Source organism: Callithrix jacchus, chromosome 9 (assembly GCF_049354715.1).
Source record: "Callithrix jacchus isolate 240 chromosome 9, calJac240_pri, whole genome shotgun sequence".
In the NCBI taxonomy this organism is placed as follows: Eukaryota; Metazoa; Chordata; class Mammalia; order Primates; family Cebidae; genus Callithrix; species Callithrix jacchus.
The window spans coordinates 73211744-73238653 of NC_133510.1; the positions used below are offsets into that span (position 1 = coordinate 73211744).

General features: G+C 35.6%; 1 protein-coding gene across 3 annotated transcripts in view; it reads right to left on the reverse strand.

Moving 5' to 3' along the window:
• The window catches only part of PTPRR (protein tyrosine phosphatase receptor type R), a 286532-nt gene that overhangs the window by 46935 nt on the left and 212687 nt on the right, over window positions 1-26910 (reverse strand). For all 3 annotated transcript variants that reach the window (XM_078336875.1, XM_002752758.6, XM_009004212.5), the window contains 2 exons: window positions 14615-14801; window positions 11463-11547 (listed from right to left, as the gene is read on the reverse strand). In XM_078336875.1, coding sequence (XP_078193001.1) covers window positions 11463-11547; window positions 14615-14801 — 272 coding nt within the window. The remainder of the gene's footprint in view (window positions 1-11462; window positions 11548-14614; window positions 14802-26910) is intronic.

Genomic DNA, 26910 nt, shown 5'->3' on the forward strand with positions numbered 1-26910 from the left:
AAACTATAATGCATTTCAGTGAGTTTTCAGTCTGTTCATAAACTAACAAACAACATATATTTATTGTTTACTAGATGTCAGACTCTATTCTCAATGCTTTACAGCTATTATGTCCATTAATTTTCATGTCACTTTAATAAAAGTACCTAAGACAATTCACCGTTTTTCAGACAGGAAACTGAGATAGGTTAAATGTCACCCTAGGGTACACAGCCAAGAAGTGGGTGATGAAATCAGGCTTGGAATCCACACTAACACTAGAGTACCCCAGCAACCATGCTGTGCAAAGACGGCCATGTAAACTGACAATTACAATACATAGTGTTATATCCTAGTGGTTGCTTAGTTGCGTTCTTGAAAAACAGCAAATTCGAAGCTTTTCAGCTTCCCTTCTCAGTGGAATGTGGTGAAAATACAGGGATGTAGCAAAGAAAAACCTCCCATTCCCATTTTTTTTTAAGTAAAACATAGTCATTGAACATCTTCTGGGTAAACACAATCTCTTACAATCACCACCAAAACTGAGAAAATCAAAGAGGAAGTGAGGTAGGAAGTACCAGAGGAAGAAAGTTTCACAGCATATACATAAGTGGGAGTTAAAAATAATTAAAAATTAAGGACTTGGCAAGCTAACATTTGTTTTAAATTTCACTTTACATATAAGTGAGGTTAAAGATAATAAAGATCATAATGAGTTTCAGAAAAAGACTAACCAGCCCATGAGGACAGTGATGGTTTAAAACTGTAGTCACCCAATTATCTGACACTCCTTCTAAAAGAATGTAGAGACAAATTCCCCTTATCCTGAATGTGGGTAGAAATTAAAGACTTGCCTCCAATAAATAGAATATGGCAGAAAGGATGGTGTGTGACTAGGTCATAAAGGTATTACAGTTTCCTCTTTGCTATCTTTCTTGAGTTGCTTGATCTGGAGGAAGCTAGTGGCCAAATTTTGAGGGCACTCAAGCAGCCCAATGAAGAGAGAACCACACCGTGGGGAACTGAGGCCTCCAGCTAACAGAATATGAATGAGCCCTCTTGGAGGCAGATCCCTCAGTGCCAGCCAAACCTTCAGCCGACTGAAGGTGTGGCCAACAACTCAATTTAAATCTCATGAAAGACCTTGAGCCAGACACCAAACTAAGCCATTCCCCAGTTCCCGGCACACAGGAATTGTGAGATATAAATGTGTATTGTTTTAAGCCACTAAAATTTGGGGTAAACTGTTCCACAGCAATAAATAGGTATATATGGTCCAATAAGGAGTCAGTCACAAAACTCTGGAGTGACATAATTATCACCGTTATTGTCACTGTACTTATTGTTGGCTCCTATATGTGTCAGAGAGAGCAACTAATAGCATTTTATGTATTATGTCACTTAATCATTACTAGTCTATAAAAATGTACTGTTAATAGTGTCTTTATTTAGATTAGGAAATTACAACACACAGAGGTTAAGTAATTCACCCAAGGTCACATAGTAAGAGATGAAGCAGAGAGATGAAACCAAATTATCAAACTTAGAACTTAACAAGGCCATTAATTATCGAAGATGATGTTGAAAACATATAGAATTTTGCTCCTTTGTCACTAGGATATTTGAAATAAAGCAAATATATGTGTGTGTGTGTGTGTGTGTGTGTGTGTATATATATATATATATATATATAAAACCAGTAATAGGAGCTTCTATCCAGGGACAAAGTAGATTTGAGTGATAAAGGATCTGGTTTTAGCAAGAGAAAGTTCCATTCTGCTTAAAGCTTTAGATTGACTTGTGAAGACCAAGATGCTTATCTGATCTTATAAGCCACAGGTAAAATAGTTCCTGATCATGCCATATGGAAGCAATAGAAATCTAGGGGATGTCAATAAATTCTGGAAATCAGTGTGAAGAGCTTTAGGTGGCATCCAAAAATCCTGTTCCTAGAGGCAAGCTTTCATTCTGTTTGAACCAAAACATGTTGCAAAAGACTCTAGCATGTCCTTTTAGATGACCTAAAAGAAGTAATGGTGGCTACAGAGGTACTTACAGTGGAATAGGTAAGGACTGTGTGAATCAGGATATAACCTGACTGTGAACAAGGAATTGTGGTCCTATGCTCATCAGCATGGAAATCTTTTGGGACATGGGCCTTGAACTTATCAAAATTCCTCCTGAAGAGATATGTTGGGGTTACTGGTACTAAAACAAACTACACTCTTCAGAGCATCCTGGAAACAATTCCAATCTCAGTCTTGTCCTTCGGAGCTTTCAAAATGTAGACACTATGGAGACAGAAGCTAGCACCAAACTTTCAAAAGCATGTCATTTTCCCCTAAATCTCCTAGAGCCTTAATAGATGTACTTCTACATTTCCCACAGTTGTTGGTCAGGGGCAGACTGACCCTCACTTGCATGAGCCATTTTCAATAAAAACCTTGTATCTTATTTTGTATTTGTAATGTTGTATTCATTTTTTAGAGTGCTTCCAGGGCAAAACTCCACAACACTGATATGGGTAAAAATTTCTTGGATCTGACCCTGAAAGCACAATCAGAGCAAAAATAGACACATGGGATTGCATCAGACTAAAAAGCTTCTGCACAGCAAATCCACAGATTGGGAGAAAATATTTGCAAGTCATACATAAGAAGGGAATAATATCCAAAATGTATCAGGAACTCAAACTACTAGATAACAACACATAGTTCTATAAAAAATGGACAAAGATTTGAATAGATGTTTCTGAAAACAAGGCATAAAAATGGCCAATAGATCTATGAAAAAATGTTCCACATCTTGAATTATCAGAGAAATGCAAATTAAAACCACAATATCACTTCATATCTGTTAGAATGGCTACTATAAAAAAGACAAAAATAGTATTATTATAAAATCAGTTCTGCCTAGGGAGGCATTAATAGAGCAGGTACATTCTGAACACCTAGGGTTTGCATATATTCAGAAGTCAAATTTAGGGTTTTTAGAGTTGGAATTTGTGTGTCCAATAATTATCATGTTCTATAAAAAACAACATTTTAGCAACATAACAAAAAGTAATCATCATCGTAGTCTAAAACTAAGCCCTCATGTCCCATAACATTGCCGTTAGAACACACACAGTGATTAGGTCAACCTGGATAGCCCTAAATTGCTTATTGCACTGATTTCCTTTCTCCTGACCTATAACAAACAGCTGACCTGGACAGAAGTGTTTTTCACTATTTGGAAGAAGCTGTCTTTAGTTAGCCTATGTAGCAGTTTGTTCACTGACAGCAAAAATATCTGATATTGGTTAGATTTGTTTAGTGCTAGCAACATTGTCTTAAATTCTAAAATCACTTTCCATCAAGAGTTGAAAGACTCTTTGTGGACTAAAGTGTTAAGGAAAATATAAAAATTATTTTACCAACATTTGTACATATTATTATAACTAATTCATCTCTTTATGATTTCTTTGACCTGGTACACTCTGAGCTTTTTGAACATAGGAATGGGGATTTTTCACCATTTCTCTAAGACCTAGTATCTCACACAGCAGACCTTCAGAGAATGTCTACTGCACTGATTTAAAGATCCCTCCTATTTTTTAAAAAAGTTCAGTTCTATGTATCCTTCTATAGCAATTGTTCTATTGCTTTTCTTTCTGGACAGGCAAACTTCTGAAAGAGTTGATTATACCCACACTTTCTCCATGCTCATCTATAACTCAATCCTCCTCATGTACACTCTAATCTGTTCAGAGGCTGCCCTTGCTAAAGTCACCACTGACCCTTCTGTTGCTAAGCCCAGCTATCCCATTGCAGTATTTTTGTTCATGTCCTCTCTGAAGCATTCAAAAACTGTTGACTGTATGTTCTTTTTTTGAGTTTTCTCCTACCTTAGATTCTGGGACACAACGTTCTGGTTTTCCTGCTACCTCTGCAATGGCCTCTTTCCAATCTCCCACTCATTTAATCTGCCCCTTTTCATGTTGCTAATTCTAGGGTTCAATTCTCTTTCATCCTCACTCGATACTCCCTTGTTGAGTGACTCACTCATTCCTGTGACTTTATTACGCACATCCTGAGGGCTCTCAAATACCTACTTCAGACCAGACCAGTCTCCTCATTTATAGTCTAGCTTTTTCTATTTATTTCCTTCTGAATGGACCACAGGTTTGTGAAACTCCTCATGCCCTTCATGTGTTCCTGATAGCTTTCCGCTATTGTTTAGGTCAGGTGTGCTGACACAGAGCTACAGTCCGTGCAGTTTCTGTGCATTTGGAAATTAGCATATTCTGTCTGTTCCGTCTCCTAAAATATCCTGGGGTCTGTCCTGCCTCTCTGTTTGCATGGCTGTTTTCTTGGACGAGGACTCAAGCATCTCCTGGTATCCCTGCCTTCAATCTTGTTTTTTTCCAATCAACCTCCTCATAGCTGCCAAGATGCTCCTTGTAAAACAAAATCTGATCACATGATTCCATTGTCTAAATGTCATCCATAGTTCCCAATTGCCCATTGCAGTATTTCCCAAAATATTTATTATCTGTAAATCATTATTTCTACAAGATATAGAATTATATTATACGACTTATAAGTTAAGTCGTCTTTTACAAACAGAGGTTAGTAACCAAATAAATATGGGAAACATTGGATTAAACAAATCTCAACCATATTCTTTTTACTGCAGGGCTTCTCAGGGTCTTTAGCATACTAATGGACCCTGCGAATTTCCAAGAAGGTATTGTATATAATCCTGTTTGTCCAGTGGACTCATTTTTATTATATTTACTGTATTTATATACTTAAGTATTATATTTATATATTTTTTGATAATTCAGCTTAGAGCAGCCCTGTTCAATAGAACTTTCTTTGGCGATGAAAATACTATCCATCTGTGCTGCCCAAAAATGTAGCCACCAGCTATTGAGCACTTGAAATGTCACTAGTGAAAACTGAGGAACTAAAGTATTAATTTTATTTAATTCATTTAAGTGTAAATGGACATAGCCATAAGTGGGTTCTGGTTACTCCACTTGACAGTGCAGGCCTAGAAGATGAATGCCAAGAGAGGTACCTAGCAAGATACAGCAGATTGTGACGATCATCACCAAGGCCTGACCAACAGCTGCTTCCCACATGTATTATATAATCTAGCCTCATGGATGTAGGGCAATCTCCCAAATATTCTGTGTTCTTGTAGATTTTATACTTTTGCACATATTGTTTCCTTTGCCTTCTCTGCATAGTAAAGTCTTCCTCATCTCTTAGGGCTCAATTTTGAAAATATTGTCTTTCTGAAGTTCTCTCTGACCTTCTCAGGCAGAATTAGGCATTCCCTTCTTTGCTTGGGTGCCCTGAGTTTTTTTTTTTTTTTTGATACAGGGTCTCGCTCTGTCACCCAGGCTGACTGGAGTGCAGTGGCGCTATCTTGGCTCACTGCAATCTCTGTGCCTCCCAGGTTCAAGTGATTCTCCTGCCTCAGCCTCTCGAGTAATTGGGACTACAGACACATGCCGCCATGCCTGGCTAATTTTTGTATTTTTAGTAGCGATGGGGTTTCACCATATTTGTTAGGCTGATCTTGAACTCCTGACCTTGTGATCCACCCGCTTAGGCCTCCCAAAGTGCTGGGATTACAGGTGTGAGCCACCACGCCCAACCCTGAGTTTTATTTTAGTATTTATCATCTTGTATTTTAAGTGCTAAAATTTCTGCCTGCCCTCAATGGAGTGTGGTGAGCCCTAGAGGGCAAAGATTGTATTTAATTAACTTTTTTACCATTTGTGATTTCTATTTGGTATGTGGTTCATAGACGGTTTAATGTCAGAATTAATTTCTAGTAGACAGAGTTAAAGCTCTGTTTTTGACTTTCTAGTTTCTTTAATTTACTTAGCAAAGAGGACAAGAAATCTTTCGTGCCTTTCAGTATCTACTGATTGTTAGAAGTTTTCATAAACATCCTACATTATTCAGGCTTGAAAAGAGGCCTACTTCCTTCGGATTTTATAATGCCTATGATGTATATGATTTACTGGGAAATCTAAAAACTGCTTAGAAACAGTTTCCCTGTCACGCTAAATGATGTTGGAAATTAGTAATTTATAGTATTTTCCAAGTATTTAGAGGTTTCCAAATCCTTTTTTTATTAAAATTTCAGAGAGAGGAGTCTCACTTTGTCGTCTAGGCTGAAGTGCAGTAGCTACTCACAGATGCCATCACAACTCACTGTGACCTCAACCTCCAGGGCTCAAGTGATCCTCCTGCCTCAGCCTCCTAAGTAGCTGGGACTACACATCTGCACCACCACGCTTGGCTACATTTTGTATTTTTTGGTAGGGATGAGGTTTTGCCATGTTTCCCAGACTAGTAATTAAAAAAAATATGTTTTTTGTGGAGATGGAGTCTTACTACATTGCCCAGATTGGTCTCAAACTCCAGGACATGAGGCACTGTGTGTGGCTCCAAATACTTCCTTTTAAATGCAAGAATACAACGTATAACTGAGTGTGGGGAAACGTAGGTTTCCAAGAAAAACATTTATAATATATAGCTTGGACTAAAAAAAAAAAAGCCAAAAATAAAAAAATATATCATCATCATTTTCATTGCTACACTTATAATTTTACTTGTTACTCATTCTAAGTCTACATATTTGTCAAAATCACTACAATAATTTTTTCTGAACAGGTAGTTCTGAGATGTTAAATATTTAGCTTATCACTTATAATTTATCTGGTCAGAATAAAAAAATACAAATATTAATTGAACACTGATCATTTTTCCTTCCTCTCTTCTGGTTATTCCTTTTCTCCTTTCCTTCTCCTTCTTTATTCCTTTTTTGCTCCCTTCCTTCCTTTTCTTCCTCTCTTCTTCCTTTTTTCATTACTAAACATATATACGTATGTTCTTTTATGTTGTTTTCATCATTACTGAAAACACACACACACACGGCATATGGAATACATGACATTTCCCCATCCTGGTCTCCCTAAAATACCTTCATCAATATCAGGTCTTCTATTTTACAGACAAAATGGTACCCAGATCCTGTTATTTTGATTAGCATCACATCCAATTTTATAAAAAACCTTTTCTTTGCTTAACATTTCCTTTCCAGAAGAAATACAATTTGAGGTTTGAAGTCAAGGGAAAAAGCAATTAGATGAGAGAAAACTGTGTCACTGCTAGTGATGGGCAAAAGTGTGGGTGAGAGGAATGAGATGGTTTTCTTAGATGAATTCAAGATATATTCATATTCATCTTTGACGAATTTAAGAGTTGATCTTGGCAACACAGGATGGTGACTATATGGATACTTGCCTTTTAAAAACCACATGAAAATTTTGAGAGAAAGTTGGAGAGGGAATGGTGGCTCATGCCTGTAATCCCAGCACTTTAGGAGGCTAAGGTGGGAGGATCACTTGAGCTCAGGACTTCGAGACCAGCCCAAGCAATGTAGAGTGAGACTTAACCTCTACCAAAAATAACAGAAAATTAGCTGGGTGTGGTTGTGTGCGTCTGTAGTCCCAGCTACTTGGGAGGCTGGGAGGATCACTTTATCCCAGGAGATTGAGACTGCAATGAGCCATGATCACACCACTACTCTCTATTGTACTCCAGTCTAGATGACAAAGCAAAAAAAAGAAAAAGAAAAAAAAAAGGAAAAAAGAATGAAAATGGGGCTCTTGAGTACTTCGCTTTTAGAACTGTAAACTTCTCTACACATAGATGGTACCCCTATTTCCTGGAATTGGTTCTGAGATTAGTAATGGATTCACCTTCAATTAGGTAGGGAGGGAAATAGAAACTAACACTGGCTGAGGGCTTCCTATTAGCTGGAACTTTGATAGGCATTTTACGCATACTATAATTTAATTTTCTCAATAGCCTTGTAGGAGAGTATTGTTACCACTATTTTTGGGAATAAAGGATGGCACAGGGAGATTAAATATCCTGCCAAGAATTGTAAATGTTTTTGTAGAGAGAGAAAATCAAATCTAATTCCAGTATCTTGCTTTAGCTATATAACTTGTTGCTTTAATGAGTGGTTCACTTACTTGCATATCTACTCTGTGCTAGGCACTTCATATAATAAAAAAGGAAACATAATTTAAGTAGAAAACATTATTAGACATTAAAATTTTAAATATAAAATGATGGCCTGAGTAAATAGCATTCTTTAATTGTACCCATATTATCTTATATGCATGACTGCATGAAAGAAATATGCATAAAATTCATTATTATGGTGAAGCACTATTCACAATAACAAAGACATGGAAACAACCTAGATGTCCATCAACAGTGGATGGATAAAGCAAATGTGGTACATATACACCATGGAACACTATGTAGTCATAAAAAAGAACATGGTCATGTCCTCTGCAGCAACATGGATGCAGCTAGAGGTCATGCTTTTAGGCAAATTAACACAGGAACAGAAAAACTAATATTGCATGTTCTCACTTATAAGTGAGAGTTAAACCCTGGATACACATAAAGTTGAAAACTATAGACACTGGGGACTCCAAAAAAATGGAAAGGGAGAAGGGCTGAGAATCTCCTCCTTGGGTACCATGTTCACTGTCTAGGTGTTGAGGGATCAGAAGAAACCAAACAGCAGCATCATGCAATATACCTTTGTAACAAACCTGCACATGTACCCCCAAATCTAGAATAAAAATGAGAAATTTAAACTTGTTATTACAGTATATTTTGTTGTGTGCTAATAACTTCCTATTGATGTATGATTTTTTCCTACTTCTTTTGTTATTTAGTATGTAGACATATTTTATTACTCATATTTACATGCAAAATATTTTGATGTAAACTTGACTTTAGCATTTTAATCTGAGCCAAGATAACATTGTCCTTAGAGAAATGGCTATAATTTAATTTGTAATTATAAATTAATTTATTAATGATTGACTCTTGGCTATCCATATATCTATTGCAAGGGATTCTCAGAATTGTATAATGTTGCTATTATATACAAGCCATCAAACTTTTAGAACTAAGAAGAGTTTAGTAGAGGTTAAAACTATAAAAACAATCATGTTTAAAAACTTGATCATTTAATAATCATTTTATGTAATATTTTGAGTCTATCTCATATTACAGTCTAAAATCATAAAGAACATCTTTGTGTATTCGTTCCAGGCTTTCTGGATACTTCCACCCAACAGCATAACTTTTCTAAGTTATATATCCTAAATTATATTTTGTGCAACAGGGGATGGTGGGTGGGGCATTCAGGCTGCAGACATTTTCAACAGAAAATCCATCATTTGCAACATCAGCTGTCAGCACAGGTGTCCTGCATCCAGTGGTCCACCCAGTTCTGTGAACGAAAAAGCTGACCTAGGACTATGAAGCAGTTGTCAGATACCATTGGGCAGGAAATGGAGAAGGCTGAACTTTGAAATAATCCTAATAATTTATAAATCCTTCTAAAATTAGATGATGGTTTGGATATATATAATTGTAATGGATGTATATTCCCTTATTACTTATGTTTGGTATATTTTAGATGAAAATTTTAAGAGAGAGAGAGAGAGAGAGAGAGTGAGAGAGACAGACAGACACTACTAACACTTAGCACTTTTATCCCCTTAGGCTAAGTGTAGTCATAAAATAACTTTCAACAGTGACTCTGCCTTAGGTAAATAGATTTAACTATATAGACCAGTTAAAAGTATGTTATAGTTTAACAATGTATTTCCACTTCACCAGAAGTGGAAGGCCAAAGACAATATTAACAGTAATTTTTTAATTACTTTTATTATAGCACCATTACTATGAATATAAAGAATTTGATGTCTTATGAGTGAATTAATGAACTAAATTATCAAGATTACTACTTCAATGTCAAGACTTAAAAAGTCTTTGTGGCTCCATCTTTCCTGAGCTTTGTCGTGAGATGTTTATGGATTTTGCCAAAACTCCAACTACATCTGTTTGTTTAGTCATAGGAAGTATTACTTCCTCTCCAATTTTTTTTTGTCTAATTTCTCTAGAATTAATTACTCAGTCCTCTCCGAACTCCTATACTGCTTGGGCAGGATCTGTATTCTGGCCTATGCACTGAGGATAATTACCATTTATATGACTCTCCTTCCTAGTCTGTGATTTCCTTGATCTTATAGACTGTTTCTTATTTCTTACTGGTCACTGGCATTCAGGTTATTGCTTGACATTAATAATTTCATGGAGCTCAATTTAGTTTCACATATAGTAGTCATTCTCAAAGTGGATCCTGGTTTCATCTGCATCAGAATCACCTAGGTGTTTGCTAAAAGCAGTTGTCTGGGCTCAACAGCACATCTACTTAAACAAAATCCCCGGGGTTGGGCAGAGGACTAACAAGGACTCTAAGTCATTGTTATTATGCACAGTGACTTTTTTTGGTAATAGTTTTATTGAGAAATAATTCACGTTCCATAGAATCCTCCCATTTTGTGTGCCATCACAACTTCTTTTTAAACTTTCAGAGTTGTGCAACAATCACTGTAAATCAATTTTATAACATTTCAATTAACCCCAAAATAAATAACAGGTCCTTCAACAGTCATTCCCCATATCCTCTAACGCTAAGCAACCACTAAGATATTTTCTGTCTCTATAGACTTGCCTATCTGGACATTTCATATAAATGGACTATAAAATATGAGGTCTTTTGTGTCTGGCTTCTTTCACTTAGCATGTTTTCAAAGTGCATTCAAGGTTCATCAGTACCTCGTTCCTTCTTATTGAGTCTATCGTGTAACTATACCATATTTTATCTATCCATTTCTCAGCTGATGGTTGCCACTCTTTGACTATTATGAATAATGCTGTTATAAATATTTTTGTAACATTTTTGTGTGAACATGTTTCATTTCTTTTGGGTAATATTTTCCTAGAATTAGAGAGTCCAGGTCCACATAGCAACTCAGTTTTGAGTCAATGTTTGTACATGGAGTGAGGCTGAGTCTCCAACTTCATTTTTTTGCATGTGGATATCCAGTTGTTTCTGTTCCATTTGTTGAAAAGACTCCCTTTTCCCAATGAATTGTTTGACCCCTTGACTAAAATCAGGTAGCCGTAACATGTGGCACAACAAAATTTTAAAATATGTGTCTATTGGAATTGTGACCTGGACATTATAATAAGAGTAAAAAAGTAAAATCATTAAGCTCAGAAACATTAATGATTATTCATCTTGACATGTGTTTGTAATTCCAAATTTGGTGTGAATGTGGGTGTTGTAAGAATTGGAAATGCTGAGGTAAGGGTGAATAGGAAGACTTGTGCTTTACAATGCAAATTATTATTAGTATTTATACTTTAACTTCTTGGATACATGTGCAGAATGTGCAGGTTTGTTACATAGGTATACATGTGCCATGGTGGTTTGCTGCTCCCATCAATCCACCATCTACATTAGATATTTCTCTTAATGCTATCCCTCCTCTTTCCCCCATTCAACGCAAATTATTAAATCAAGAAGCTTACTTGGCAAAATGGTCTTATAGCGATTTTTAGTTCCATGACGTGGAATATCAATTTCTTTGGGATCCACAAAGTTCATTGGTATTTCCTGCAAAAATAAATGGTATCAAATTAGTGTATCTGATACTGCCACAAAGAAAATCTTCACAGGGGGCCATCTGATCCAGAGTTCTAATGGACTTCAAAGCCACTTAAAAACAACAGACCTACCACCTCTGGTGGACCAACACCCTTCCTTTCCTAAACATATCAGCTGCATCCGGACAGGCTGACTTCTAAGAAACAGTTCTGTGTGTTAGAAAACATTGCTTAATATGCAGCCAGTAAGGAGACATAAAACACTGGTTAGATTTTAAGAATCCTGTTGTGACATAGTTGCTAGAATGATTAGACAGATGCTACAAAGTGAAATTTTGAAAAAACAATGTATTCAAATATATTCTATTCTTTATGTAAGTTCAATACCAAAATTTTACTATAATAGACTATCTTTTCACACTAATAGTGACTCTTTTAGGATTATTAATACCTCTTTGCCCAAATGGTAAACATAAAGGGCTTTTTTGTTAACTCAGGTGATGATGACATAATTTTTTTTAATTGAACTGTTCTATTTATAGTTGTAAATGGAATGTTTTTAGTGAAGGGCATTTAAACACTGTCTCTCCCACTTAAGATTAATATTCTTATTCTGTCAGAGTATACACTATGTGCCTCAAGTGGCTGGACAGGGAACAATAGGAATAGAGTGGCTGTATGTAAGCACATTAAATCTAAAAAGGTGAGCATCAGCACCTAACCAGGACAAAGAAAGCAACAAGCCGAAGTTTATAAAAGGGTCCAAACAAATATTTGTTTAAGGATTTGATTATACAAAACAGTATTTTCTCTAAGTTTGATAAGATTAATGTGAAACAAAACTTTTATCTTATTTATTTATTTATTTATTTTTTGAGATGGAGTTTCACTCTTGTTACCCAGGCTGGAGTGCAATGGCGTGATCTTGGCTCACCGCAACCTCCGCCTCCTGGGTTCAAGCAATTCTCATGCCTCAGCCTCCCGAGCAGCTGGGACTACAGGCGTACACCACCATGCCCAGCTAATTTTTTGTATTTTTAGTTGAGACAGGGTGACACCATGTTGACCAGGATGGTCTCGATCTCTTGACCTCGCGATCCACCTGCCTCAGCCTCCCAAAGTGCTGGGATTACAGGCTTGAGCCACCGCACCCGGCCTATCTTATTTAATGACTGATAAATATTAAATCTTTGATCACATAAAATAATATTTTTACTACTTAAACTTTCTCCAGTGGAAAATTTAACAGTCTAATACTGAAATAGAAGAAATTGTCTTTAAATTAATTCAAATTATTCTAGTTTTCAGCCAATCTGAAAATTTGAGAAAAGCTGTACTACACCATGAATTTGAGACTTTGTCTACAGAGAGAAACAGCTTTTTGCTTATTAACTTATTTTTAGGGATGGGATCTCACTCTGTCACCCAGGGCAGTGTGCAGTGGCACAATCATAGCTTACTATAACCTCCAACTCCTGGGCTCAAGTGATCCTCCCATCTCAGCTTTCTGAGTAGCTGGGATTACAGGCACGAGCCACCACACCTGGCCCCAGCTTACTTTTAAAATATTTTTCCATGCTTGAATTATGTTAGCTATCCATGATATTTGTCCCTATTCTCTGCTCCAACTAAATGTTTTAACTTCTTAGTTTCAAGTTATAAACTAAGCAAAACTGTTGACTATTCAGTGGAAAACACATGTTCATGTTTGGTCATTTGAAGCATGTCAGTGTCTTTGGGCAAAGCCACAAGGTAATATCTGTATTTCTCCCCTTCTTCCTTCTCATCTCCTGTTTCTGACACACACTGACAATGTGTCACCTTCCAGCATTCTCTTTCTCCTGGGTACTCCTTCTTGGCCTTCAATTTCCTTTCAGGGAAGTGGGTTATGATAAGGGCTTATTTCATAAGCAAAGAGCTGTCTGCAGTTCTAGAAAAAAAAGCACTAGGTGTGCCTTTGGCTAGCTGTGTGGCCACTGACTTGTTCTTTCATTCTTACAGGTCTCATTTTCCTCACATGTAAAATATGATACACCACAAAGTCCGAGTTTTAAAACTCCATGTTTGTATTTTACTTTGGACACTTGACAACAGTTCATGGGGCTAATAGTAGATCCAACCCATTGTTGAATCTTTCACCATTAGGATGAACTGACCCTAGAAAAATCAATTTATTGTACTCAACCAATATGGCTTAAGATGTGCAACTGATTTAAGATGCAAGGTGATTTATAAAGTGAATTATTTCCCTTGGGCAGCAATTCAACCTAAGAAGGTTTAATCTGACTTCATGTTCTCTGAGTAGATATGTGTTACCATGCTTTAAGCTTCACCAGCAACACTGGTATGTCTGAAACGGAATTCACTATTCTTTTCAGCCCACACTTGGTCTTCCGCCTGTGTTCCTTATTTTGTTAAAGGGCACCATATGCACTCTGTCGGCCAAGCCAAAAACAGTCCCTGACTTTTCCATTACTTTTGGCTGCCTCATTCAATTAATCCCACTTCTTGTAGATTCCTACAGATTCTCTCCATTTTCTCTTCTACTGTATTAGTTTAGGCCACCACCGCAGTTCCACAGGATTAATGCTAGAGCCTCTCAACTGCTCCCTTTCAGTGCCTACTTCACTGCAAATAGAATGATCTTTCTAAAACACAGATAAAGTTCAAGTTCCTAAGTATGTATTAAGGCTTGGGTTTCTTTTCTACTTCTGAGGCTCAACTTTTGCCACTTCCCACCTTGATTTCAATGTGGGGGTTAAACCGAAAAGTTAAATTCCCCAGACAGTGACAGCAAGACTATTTTTTGTCCTGGAATGCCCGTTCTCTGCCCAGCTCCCTTATACCACTTATTTGCCTGGCTAATTCCTGCAGATTCTGCCTTAATTTAGCTCTAACATTCCAGTTTGAATACTTGTCAATAGTGGATGAGACTGAGAGTGAATCTAAAACCATTTCACTTTGCCATTTGTTTATTGCAGGCTGCTTAAGGATAGAACAGTGTCATTTCCATATGTCTCTAGCACCCTGTGTATTAAAATACCTACTGAAGAGTGAATAGTAAGTAGAATGCTCACCATGAATTCACTTTGAAGTAAATGTGAACTTGCCATGACGTCCCTCAGCTGTGACCTTGTGAGAATTCGGCTGGCTGACTGCAGGTACTCCATTGCTACCTTCTCCCGTGGGGTTGGTATAGCCACAAAGGGTTCGATGTTCCCCAAGCTACTCATGTCCAATGTAAGAGATACGTTGGACCCTCGTCTACATTGGAGAAGAATGTTATGTTTAAACACCACATAATTCCTTTTATTGCTTTTCTTTCTGTACCTGCACACAATTCATGAGAACTTTTACAGAAATAACCACCAACTGTATTTTCTCTTCTTGCACCATGGTTAGGCATAGCAACTACTCATAGTTCCTTTATAGGAAAATAACAATTTTGTTGCTGGAAAGAACTCTAAATTGAGAAAAAAATGCTGTAATTTATTAGTACATATACTTATTACAGAAATCATAGGTTGGCTAATAATATTAAGTGAAAAATTTAGGAAAAGTAAAAAAAAAATTAGGAAAAGCTATATATTCTGAGTGAATTCCTAGACGTTGGCTTCTGGGGCCAGGTGTGATGGTTCATGCCTGTAATCCCAGCACTTTGGGAGGCAAAGGCGGGTGGATTGCCAGAGCTCAGGAGTTCAAGACCAGCCTGGGCAACATGGCGAAACTCCCTAGAGACAAAACATACAAAAGTAGCTGGATGTGGTGACCCACACTTGTAGTCTCAGCCACTAGGGAGGCTGAGGTGAGAGAATCACTTGAGCCTGGGAGGCTGAGGCTGCTGTGAGCCGTGATGGTACCACTACATTCCAGCCTGGGCAGCAGAGGGAGACTATGTCTCTTAAATAAATAAATGAAATAATAGATAAAAATACAAAAAGAAGATGGCTTCCGTATCCTCTATTTGTGTGTGTATATATTCACGCATATATGAATTGACATGGAAATTCATTTAATTTTGTGGTAAATGTATAAAAGACCATAGAAATCACAGTCCCTTAAAATCAGTTACAATTTACCTTCCTCTCGTAATTCCCCTTCTCCAGTTGGGGGGCAAGGTGATGCTCTTACAACTTATACAGACCCTGAATCCCGAGTAGAAAGTAGGAATGCCTTTTATAAGTAATATTAGTTGTGTGGAACCCAGGGGTAACTATAAAACAGCTGTGAGAGACTGAGGATTGAAGTCAGAGACAGTGTTCACAAGAACTGTTACATTTTGTGTGTCAGATCAAATATGGTGTCAAGAATGTGGAGACCAGGGAACAACAGGCCAAAATAAATGAGAATAAAGATGGTAACAGTAGACACTATGCCCAGCAAATTATTCCCTCTGGTATTTTAATACTTACTCTGGAATGCAACATTAAGAAATATTATAGTGGCCTGAGCTTAATTTCAAACAGTGGAAAATTATTAGAATATACAACAACAACAACAACAAAGTCCATTAAGGAAAATTGATCAGGTTTTGTCCTCCAATGAATGTGCCTCAGATTGCATTCTATAATTTGATATGTAATGTCACTTTTGTTAATTTCTAAATGGTTTGTAATTGGGAATTTAATTTCTACTTTAATTTGATGGACATCTGTGTGTTTGGACATTTATTTTCCTTATAATTTCCAGTTATGGCTCATGGAAATTAGAGAATGGCTGGCCTTTTAATGGTTGAACTTGTTGATTTTTTTTTTTTTTGCGATAAACACTGTAACAACATTTTCTAAATATTTCACAGATATTTTGCTGGCAACTAGTTTGAATATGTGTATATGTTTGTAAGTGTCTATCTGCACATATATATATATAAAACCTTATTTACTGTACTATTATATTTTATTGATGATATTACTGTATTCCAATCTATTATTTGTTTCCTTTTTCTCTACTAGATTTGTCAAAACCTAAGATATGTATGTGAGTCTTCCACAATAACCATATTTGTTATTTTTCATTCTGTTTTTACCTTGTACATTGTAGCCACTGTGTTATTTGAAGGGATTTGTAGTGATACCCTCACTGTAAATTTGATCAATATTACTTTCTTTCCTGTTAATTTGATATTTGCCCTAACATCTGGCTTTAAAAAATGAATATTGATATGCCTACATATTTTAGGGGGGCATGTTCCTGAAAACCTTTTCTCATCCTATTATTTTTAACTCTTTTGGATCACTGGGTTAGGGATTAGGGAACAGCATTTACTCTAGATGCTCATAAAATATTGCCTGCCTAATAGAAGGATATTTTTTCCCACTCCACTTTTTCTTTTTTGGTTTTTGGTGGTGGTGAGCAGGGCTCCTGTGCTTCTGAGTAGGAGGCAAATAGTTGAAGAAGAGCAAAGAATGGTTCTACTCAAGGACCAAGAATTTTAATCTATTTTTAGTGGGAAAGTTGTTTTTAAAGTTTTTTAATTCACTTCTAGACTTCAAGTTGATGGACAATTCTTCCTGATTCTGATAATAGTGTGCCTATTGGTCTTAATATTTAGGGTATTTGTAAGAATTCAGCTTTTGCAGGCTTTATAGATATTTTAGTATGAAGGTGGAGAGGCTGCTTAAGGGATTGCTAATCGTATGCTGTTTAAAAATCACTATGCCATTTGGTCAATTTTCAGCCTCAAGGGACAAAAGTGTCTACACTCTGTCAATGGAGTGATGCCCGTGCTATAGATGGTGAGGTCTCTTCCATCTAGAGTGGTCAGAGCAGACTCATAGGGTATAAGTCATTTAAGTTGAGCTTTGAAAGCAAGTTTCAATAGGTAAGTTTTTGGTAGAGAGTTAAAGAACCTGGTAGGAAAAAAAGAGTAGGAGAATAAATTGATACAACTTTGAGAAACAGCATAGAAGCAGTCTGAGCTAGAGTTCTCGTGTATAAAAATGTATTTTGGAATTGGGGGGCAGGATTATGTAACAGAGATAAGAGAGAAGCTACAGTCATAGACAGTATAAGACTACAAAAAGCCTGAAAAAGCCCAGGTATGGTGGCTCACACCTGTGATCCCAGTACTTTGGGAGACTGAGGCAGGAGGATCACTTGAGGCCTGGAGTTTGAGACTGGCTGGGGCAACATAGCAAGACCCTGTCTCTACAAAAAATAAAATGTAGGTGTTGTGGTGCATGCTTGTAGTCCCAGCTATTTGGGAAGATGAAGTGGGAAGGTTGCTTGAGCCCAGGAGTTCAAGACTACAGTGAGGTAAGATTGCACCACTGTTGTACTGCAGCTTGGGTGATAGAATGAGACCCCATGTTGAAAAAAAAAAAAGAGCCAGAAAAAAGAGGATCCAGAACATCATCAGGATATATAGACTTCTGTTTTGACTTCCCACAGCATACACTGCCTCAACCTGGGAGATTAGAAGCCTTTGAGATCCAGGTATAAGGTCTATTTGATTTAATGAGTTAATTTTCTAAGGATTCTGTGGTAAGCAGAGAGTCATGGAAGCATTTTCATGCCGATTGACTTGGTAAGGAAGGATGACTTTTGTCTTGCATGGGAAGAAAGAAAGAAAACTAATATTTATTAGATATCTATTATTTGTCAAACACTGCTCTAAGCACTTTCACATGATGTTTTGCTATTTATAGCAGCATTCTGAGGTATTATTTTGCCCCACTTTACAGGTGAAGAAATAAGAAATTTAAGAAAACAACAGTGAAGTGAAGATTTGATTCAGGTTAGAATACAAAGCACAAGCTCTTTCTACTTTCCTACCCAAGTGCAAGGGTATGGTGGGCAGATTATGTGAGACTCTATGGGATTGGGAGTCAGCTGTGGAGAGAAGGTTAAGATTACTGAAGTGTAATGTGGGGGCAGATCAAAGTTTCAGGGTACAAATTTGATCTTTACAGTCATATATGTCTGAGCTCAAAATTTGCCTTTCCATGTCCTTGTGGTGGACCTTTGGTCAGACTGTTTAGCCTCATTGCATCTCAATTTTCTCCTCCTTTGTAAGATGAATGATTAAATATACCTATTTCTAAGAGTTATGACAAGGGTTGATCAGATAATGCAAGTAAACTGTTAATAAAAAGTGATATTTGGCTATTATCAAATCTGAGGGTAATAATTAACCAAGTCCTACTTGACTACTACCTTTTGATTCTCTAAGGAATCTATTTTAGGAGGTCATAACCAAAGTGCAAAAATGATTTTTACTGAAATTAATGTTTTGAAATCAATGGATAAAATCTACACATTTGATGTCTACACTAAGGCAATTTCTACAGTAAAGGAAAAATACACCCTTCTTGGTAACCTATTCATCTTCGAGTTTCCTTTTATTATAGCAAATCCATTTCCCCTGAATTCTAAACAATTTCAGAGCACTTCACTTCAGCACTTCAGACAATGTCTCCAAGTTCAGTTATGGAGTTAAACTTGCACAGGCTGTTACTTTTACCGAGAGCATTTTCCACAAAACAGCCCTTATCATGGCAAGACTCTTCTATTGAAGCTGTGAAATACTGTAGTAGGATGTCATTAACTTGGAAAAATTTCTGCTTTTGTAAATTCTTATTTTCAAGGAACAAACAATTTTTAGGCTAATTGAAATATAGTGGAAATAGGAAGTAAAATCAGTAGAATCAACTTAAAATGTTAAAATATTTGGAGATTTTTTAGTCATGTCTTGTATACATTACAGTGTTATTTTTTCATTATAAAAGTAATGCATGATCATTGTAGAAAATCTGTAAAATTTTGAAGTTTTAAAAAAGAAATTTAAATTCACTTAGACTAGCATTTAAACCGACTCAATTTTTGCTATTTTATAGACAGTAATGACAGTGGCTTATTGTTTTAATTTTTATTTCTTTGGTTAGAGATGAGGATAAATACATTTTCATATGACTATTGTTTACAGGTTCTTATCTTTTATTCATGCTCTTTCCTAATTTTTATATTGTGACATTAACGCATTTATTGTTACATGTTATGACACATATAAGTAATATTAATTATTTTTCAGATGTATCTGTTGCAAATATACAATTGGTTACCTTAAAACACAGAAGATTTAAAAAATTTATGTTCAATTTAATGTAATAATCTTTTCCATTGTAGTTTCTTGCATTGCTTTAATACACAAGAATTCTCCTTCTGAAAGATCACTTTTTTTAGGGCTAATCTATTAATCTACTTATAATTTATTTTGGAATATGGTAAAGGAAGAATCACCTAGGTTTTTTACCCTAAAAATAGGTTATCAGCATTTCTATTTGGTAATTTACTGAACAATGTACTGAACAATCTAGAGAAGGAATGTGTTTTTAAAAATGGGAATGTTAGGCTTTTAATTAGTTTTCACTGAATAATGACCTGGAGGAGAAAATTGCATTTTTTGAACTTAGATAATATGGATTTTTTCCACAGCATCCATAGGCTAAAATGGTAAGAAGTGAAGACAGAATCATAAAGACATTTCAAAACAAGATAAACATATAAAGTTAAGGGAAAATTCTAATTAAGACATACAAAAAAAAAAATCTACAGAATTTAGAGAAAGAATTGAAATAAATAAAAGGAGAACTATGCCTTTAATAAAAAAGGAACATAGAAAGTAAGAACACAAACTCTCCTGAAAGCTTTACTTTTATTTTGTCTTGGAACTGTGTGCAAACTGCTGAGCCTTTTTAATGTCACATGATTGCCGTTGGACAAACGGGAACATAATAAAAAGCTTTATCAAGCTCCTGTTGTAGCACCAATTATTATTTATGCCAAAAAATAAATAAGAGGGAGGAAATTCAAAAGATACCGATGCAAACAATTGAAGGAAAAAGCAAATTCTTAGCGAAAGGTAAAAGGAATGCAATAAACAGCATGTTAATTATAATTAAGTAAAAAGGAAAATATGTATAAATATTATGGGCCAGGGCAACACGTCCATTTCAGCAAGAGAATATAAACAACTCTGGGTAAAAGTTGTTCAATTCTAATGACATCAGTGTCTAATGACTTAGAGGTGGGAAGAAAACATAGCTAAAAATATAGCAACATTACAACTGAGTGTTGGAAAAACTCAGAAGCCAGGCATTTATTTTCCCGGTAGTTGAGGAACATACTGTTAGATTTTAGAATCTGGATTTAGGCAGAAAAGATTAAGAATTTCGAGTATCATGTCTATGAGCTCTAATTTTTGGTCATGCTCCTTTTTTTTTTTTTTTTTGGCAGTATTTCGGCCACTGAGAACAGTGAGACTTCAAGCAGTATACCTCATTTAGCACCCAATAGAGAACGGAAATGGAATTTAGAGAACAAAATGAAACAAATGATCATTTTTTCTTGTAGTCCCGGAAGATGTAGTTCTGAAACTATTGGATGATGAAATTAAGTTTCAGTGGGAAATGGTGGCAGCTGCTTATCTTGAAGTACTTGAAATGAGAACGGAAAAATATGGATTTTAAAGATTATAAGAAGAATTTAGTACAGAATGAAAGCAAACAGATTTGACCTCGGAGAGCTTTTTCTTTGGTTTTGTAAAAGTATACATAATTTATCTAGCTCTGTCTTCATTAGCGTAAACATCAAATCTTATTTGGTGAGAAGCAAGAACTTTAATGCTGATGTTCTCTTCAGATCTGAAAATGTGGTCCTGCATCCTTTAGTCCAACTATTCATCCTTGTGTGTTACCCTGGCCACGAATCTGACAATCTTGGCTTGATCATGAAAAGTGACTTTAAACCCTTTCACCACCAACTTAATTTTCTTATTTCCTTTCGCACATTCTAATTATCCACATATTTAGTTTTCTAGAATAACTCTACTTAAAAAGAAAAAAAAAACAAAAAGTTTTTGCTCGTTTGAATAATGAAGGAGACACAAGCAGTTAAATGAAGAGATGGAATTCCTTTGCTTTGAGTGGCATCTACAGTTCTTTGTAAGTCCTAATTCTGTGACTTTTAAGTTCCAAGGTTAATAGCATTTAATAATAGTATGCTGTTCCCATCTTTTTATCTTCCAATAAATTATGTATAGTACCAACCATCTTTCTGGAACACTTGAAAGATGCCAGGATAAAACAGAAATAAACACGGAACTCTAGGAAAGCTGAATTGTGACATAAATACAGTGTTACCAATTTCAAGAAGCTGAAATGAAAGAATAGGTATTGTGACCATCCATAATAAAATTCCCCAAAGGAAATCCTGAAGGGAAGAAATAATAATAAATATAAAAGATGCCAGGCATGAACCCAGGAAGATGATAAATGAATTTCACCCTAAAGTAAAAAGAAAATCTTTTAACATAGAGAATATTTTTAGTGTGGGAAACAATTCATTTTCCTACCTGCAAGGACCTACTTCACTAGGTAGAATGCTGTTATGCCTTTTGATTGAATCTATAAAAGTTTTGAATTCATAAAATGATGTCTGATCTTTTATATGTATATAGGACATGGCAAAATTTACTACATCCTTATTTTACAATTTTAAAAAATCAAAATAATCATTAAAAAAACCCCACATATATTGAACTTGTTACATTACTTGACCTCGGAAAATGAGTTTAATCATTGTTTTGTACTTCACTTAACCAACTTGGACCTTAAACTGAGTAATCTGCAAATGGGAATAATAATAAAACTGACAAAGTTGACTCACATCATAAAAGATAAAGAAGCAAGAATATATGAATATTTCCAGCCTAATATCTGGGACACAATAAACATGTGAATTATTATAATAATTAAAAATAATATGGTGATTTTCCTTCACTCTGTATTTATATGGCTATGTGGGAGCTACATGAGTATATGCCAATAAACATTTGAGGGAAGTAAGGTTGAGAAAATTGGTTAGTGATTAAGAATTAGCAGCAGTGCTATGCATGCAAAATCAATGGTCATCTATGTTGGAACTATTTTTCATACTTCAAGTCCTTAACATTTACACCTAATGTCTTTAAAATTAACAGTATTTGCCTGATCCAAAAATAGTGCTTGTTAACTAGACAAAAACTAAAAATAGAAATTTTACAAATTTCATAATATCAATATTTAGAGTAACTGCTAAGAATATTTTGTTTGTTTGTCCTTCAAGTCCTTATATGTATGACAAAAATCTAGATTTTTATTCAATATATTCTTTCATGATTTGCTTTTAAAAATATAAATCAGTATAGAACCATTGCATATGATTTACTTTTTTAAAAAACTATATCATGATTGTCTTTTCATGTTCTCAAGTTTAAACACTGTTTTCAAACATTTGATAGTATTTCATTATTGACATGTGTGATAGTTACTTAACCAATTCCTTATTGGACACTAAGTGTTTTTCAATTTTTTACCATTATAAACAAAATTGCAATGAACATCCTTGTACTTCAATGTTTGTGGATTTCCCTAATTATTTTTCAGTCAAGAAGTCTTAAGAACTAACTCAAATCTTTTGAGTTTGGAGAAGTCAATGGACACACGCAATGTGGAAGAGGCATGAAGGCAGACTTTAGGAACTTGCTGATATTGACGTAGCTCAACCCCTCTTCATTGTTGGTTCAGACCTTTGCAGTTGTTCCTTAGCAAGACTTCCTAACTCGAAAATCTCCTAGTTCAATATATTTTTTCCATATCTCACTGGAGTGATGTCTGAGCACTGTAAATATGATAAAACCCATAAGTATCTCCCCTTTTGACATAAGATGCTTTCTAATCTATCTACTGTGTGTTTCTCCAGCATCATCTCCTGTCACATTCTTATCTGGACCTGTGTCCCAGGTAGACAATGTGCCTGCAGCTCTGTTCTCTATGCCTCAAATGAGCTTGCTCCAACACTTTCAGGTTCAATCCTCCAAATGCCTTGGGCTCTTTCCTCTGAGACTTCTTAGCAATTTTCCCAATATGTCTCTGATAGATATCATATTCACTAGAAATGATTTGCAGTCAAATGTGAACACATTGAGGGCAAAGACTCTGAGTTCTCCTGTTGTATCCAGTCCTGAACACATGAAGAGGAACACTTGATGTCTGTATGGCTGAACACTTGCAAATGAATTGGTTAGAGGAATGCTAGATGTGATTACTGTGCTTTGATCACTTTTCCAATCCTCCTGAAAATACAGGAATTGGGGAGACCATGTTAAACAGGAGCTTGAAAATTTGGAGTGGAGAAGCCAAGCTTATGTAGGTAAATGTTACAGTTTGAGTCTCATTTAAGCATTAATTAACATAGGTCTGAGTATTAACATCCTAAAGACCTATGTTAATTTTATTCAGAAAAAGAAAGAAAATGTATTGCTTTGTTTTGTAACCAAGGATGATTAACTTTTACTCTTTTTTTTTGCATTTTTTGCATTTGGTATTGTTTTGACTGCCACACATGGTGAGGAGGCTGTTTCCCTTTCAACAAAATAACAAAATGATGGTAGTTCTATTTTTAGTTCCCAGGTTAATTTTTCCTAGTTCACATAATCAGTTAAGAAAAAGATGATGCTAAAAAGACATTAACAAGTCTCAATAAATAAGCCATTCCTTGTGAAATGAAAAGTCTTTTTTGAATTTTAGCTGATTTAAATACAGACACACACACACACACACACACACACACACACAGAGCATTTTCTAAATAGCACAATACGATGAATAACTCCTTGTCTCTTCATGCAATCAACTACCAAACAACTCTTTTAATCTTGATCATTACAAATAAATTGAATATATTCATTCATTTTTAAGAGCAGAAATGACACCTGTGATTTTAATAATCTATAAAGTTCAGCTAAAATGGAGATCATCAAAAAATATACAACATTCTTTTATGAAAGAAGCATTCAAATTGGGAGTACAAAGAACCTTCTCACTCTGATAAAGGGCATGAACAACCCCCACAAAACTAACATGATAGTTAATGGTGAAAGACTCAGAGCTTTCTACCTAAGATCAGGTGAAAGACAAAGATGTCTGTTCTTACCATGTCTATTCCATATTGTACCTGAGGTTCCAGCCAGGTTAACTAGATAAGAAAATGAAACCAAATTAATCCATGGTGGAAAGAAAGTAAAGCTATCTTTATTTGAAATGACATGATGTCATATATAGAAAATCCTAAGGAATCCACAAAAAGTATATTAGAAGTAATAATCAAGTTCCACAAAGTTGCATGATACAGTATTAATATAAGAAATCAAGTGTATTTCTATACAGTAAAAATGAATATGAAATTAAGAAAACAAAATTAAGAAAATCTAGAAGAAATGGATAAATTCTTGGACACATATACCCTCCCAAGACTGAACCAGGAAGAAATTGAATACCTGAACAGACTAGTAATAAGCAGCTCTAAAACTGAGGCAGTTGTAGGCAGTCTTCCAAGCAAGAAAACCTTAGGACCAGACGTATTCACAGCTAAATTCTACCAGATGTATAAAGATGAGCTGGTACCAATTCTACTGAAACTATCTTAAAAAATTTAGGAGGGACTCCTCCCTAATTCATTCTATAAGCCTGCATTGTCCTGATACCAAAACCTGGCAGAGATACAATAAAGAAAGAAAACTTCAGGCCAGTATCCTTATGAACATCAATGCAATAATCCTCAATAAAATACTGGCAAACAAAATCCAGCAGCACATCAAAAAGCGTGTCCACCATTATCAAGTAGGCTTTATCCCGAGATGGAAGGTTGATTCAACATATACAATCAATAAATGTAATTTATCACATAAACAGAACTAAAGATAAAGCCACATGGCTATCTCAATAGATACAGAAAAGAATAAAATTCAACATGGCTATCTCAATAGATACAGAAAAGAATAAAATTAACAAAACTAGGTACTAAAGGAGCATACCTCAAAACAGTAAGAGCCATATATGACAAACTCACAGCCAATATCATACTGAATGGGCAAAAGCTGGAAGCATTCCCCTTGAAAACCAGCACAAGACAAGAATGCCCTTCTTTCCACTTGTACTCAACATAGTACTGAATGTCCTGGCCAGGGAAATTAGGCAAGAGGAAGAAATAAAGGACATCCAAATAGGAAAAGAGGAAGTAAACTATTCCTGTTTGCAGATGACATGATCCTATATCTAGAAAACCTATAGTCTCAGCCCAGAAGCTTCTTAAGCTAATAAACAACTTCAACACAGTCTCAGGATACAAAATCATGTGTGATGTGCAATAATTGCTAGCATTCTGTACACCAATAACTGTCAAGCCAAGAGGCAAATCAGGATTGAACTCCCATTCATAAGTGCCACAAAAGAATAAAATACCTAGGAATACAGCTAAGATGGAAGGTAAAAGACCTCTACAAGGAGAACTGCAAAACACTGCTCAAATAAATCAGAGATGATACAAACAAATGGAAAAACATTCCATGCTCAAGTGTAGGAAAAATCAATATTGTTAAAATGGTCATACTACACAAAACAATGTATAGATTCAATGATGGCACTTAACATTAATTAAGCTAAGTTTGTAAGAAATGGCTTACTTGAATTATTTAATTGTTACAACAATTTTTGAGAAACATTATTCACAAAACTAGAAAAACTATTTTAAAATTCATATGGAACCAAAAAGGAGCCCGAATAGCCAAGATAATCCTAAGCAAAAAGAACAAAGCTGGAGGCATGATGCTACCTGATGTCAAACCACACTTCAGGGCTATAGTAAGCAAAACAGCATGGTACTGGGACAGAAACAAACACAGAGACTGGTGGAACAGAAGAGAGATGCCAGAAATAAGCCTGCATGGCTACAACTATCTGATCTTCAAGAAACCTGACAAAAACAAGCAATGGGAAAGGATTCCCTATTCAGTAAATTGTGCTGGGAGAACTGGCCAGCCATTAGCAGAAGATTAAAACTAGACCCCTTCCTTACATCATATACAAAAATTAACTCAATATGGCTTAAAGACTTAAATGTAAAAACCCAAACTAGAAAAAACTTGGAAGAAAATCAAGGCAATACCATTCAAGCCATAGGCATGGGCATAGGCATTTCATAACGAAGATGTCAAAAATGATTTAAACGAAGGCAAAAATTGACAAATCGGATTTAAATTAAAGAGCTCTGCGTAGCAAAATAAACCATCAACAGAGTATAACAGATAATCTACAGAATGGGGGAAAATTTTTGCCAACTTTGCATCTGACAAAGGTCTAATATCCAGCATCTATAAGGAACTTGAACAGCAAGAAAAAAAATCACTAAAAACTGAGCAAAGGATATGAACAGACATGTCCCCAAAAGAAGATAAACATGCAGTCAACAATCATGTGAAAAAAAATTCTCAACATCACTCATCATTCAAGAAATGCAAATCAAAACCACAATGAGATGCCCTCAAATAGCAGTTAGA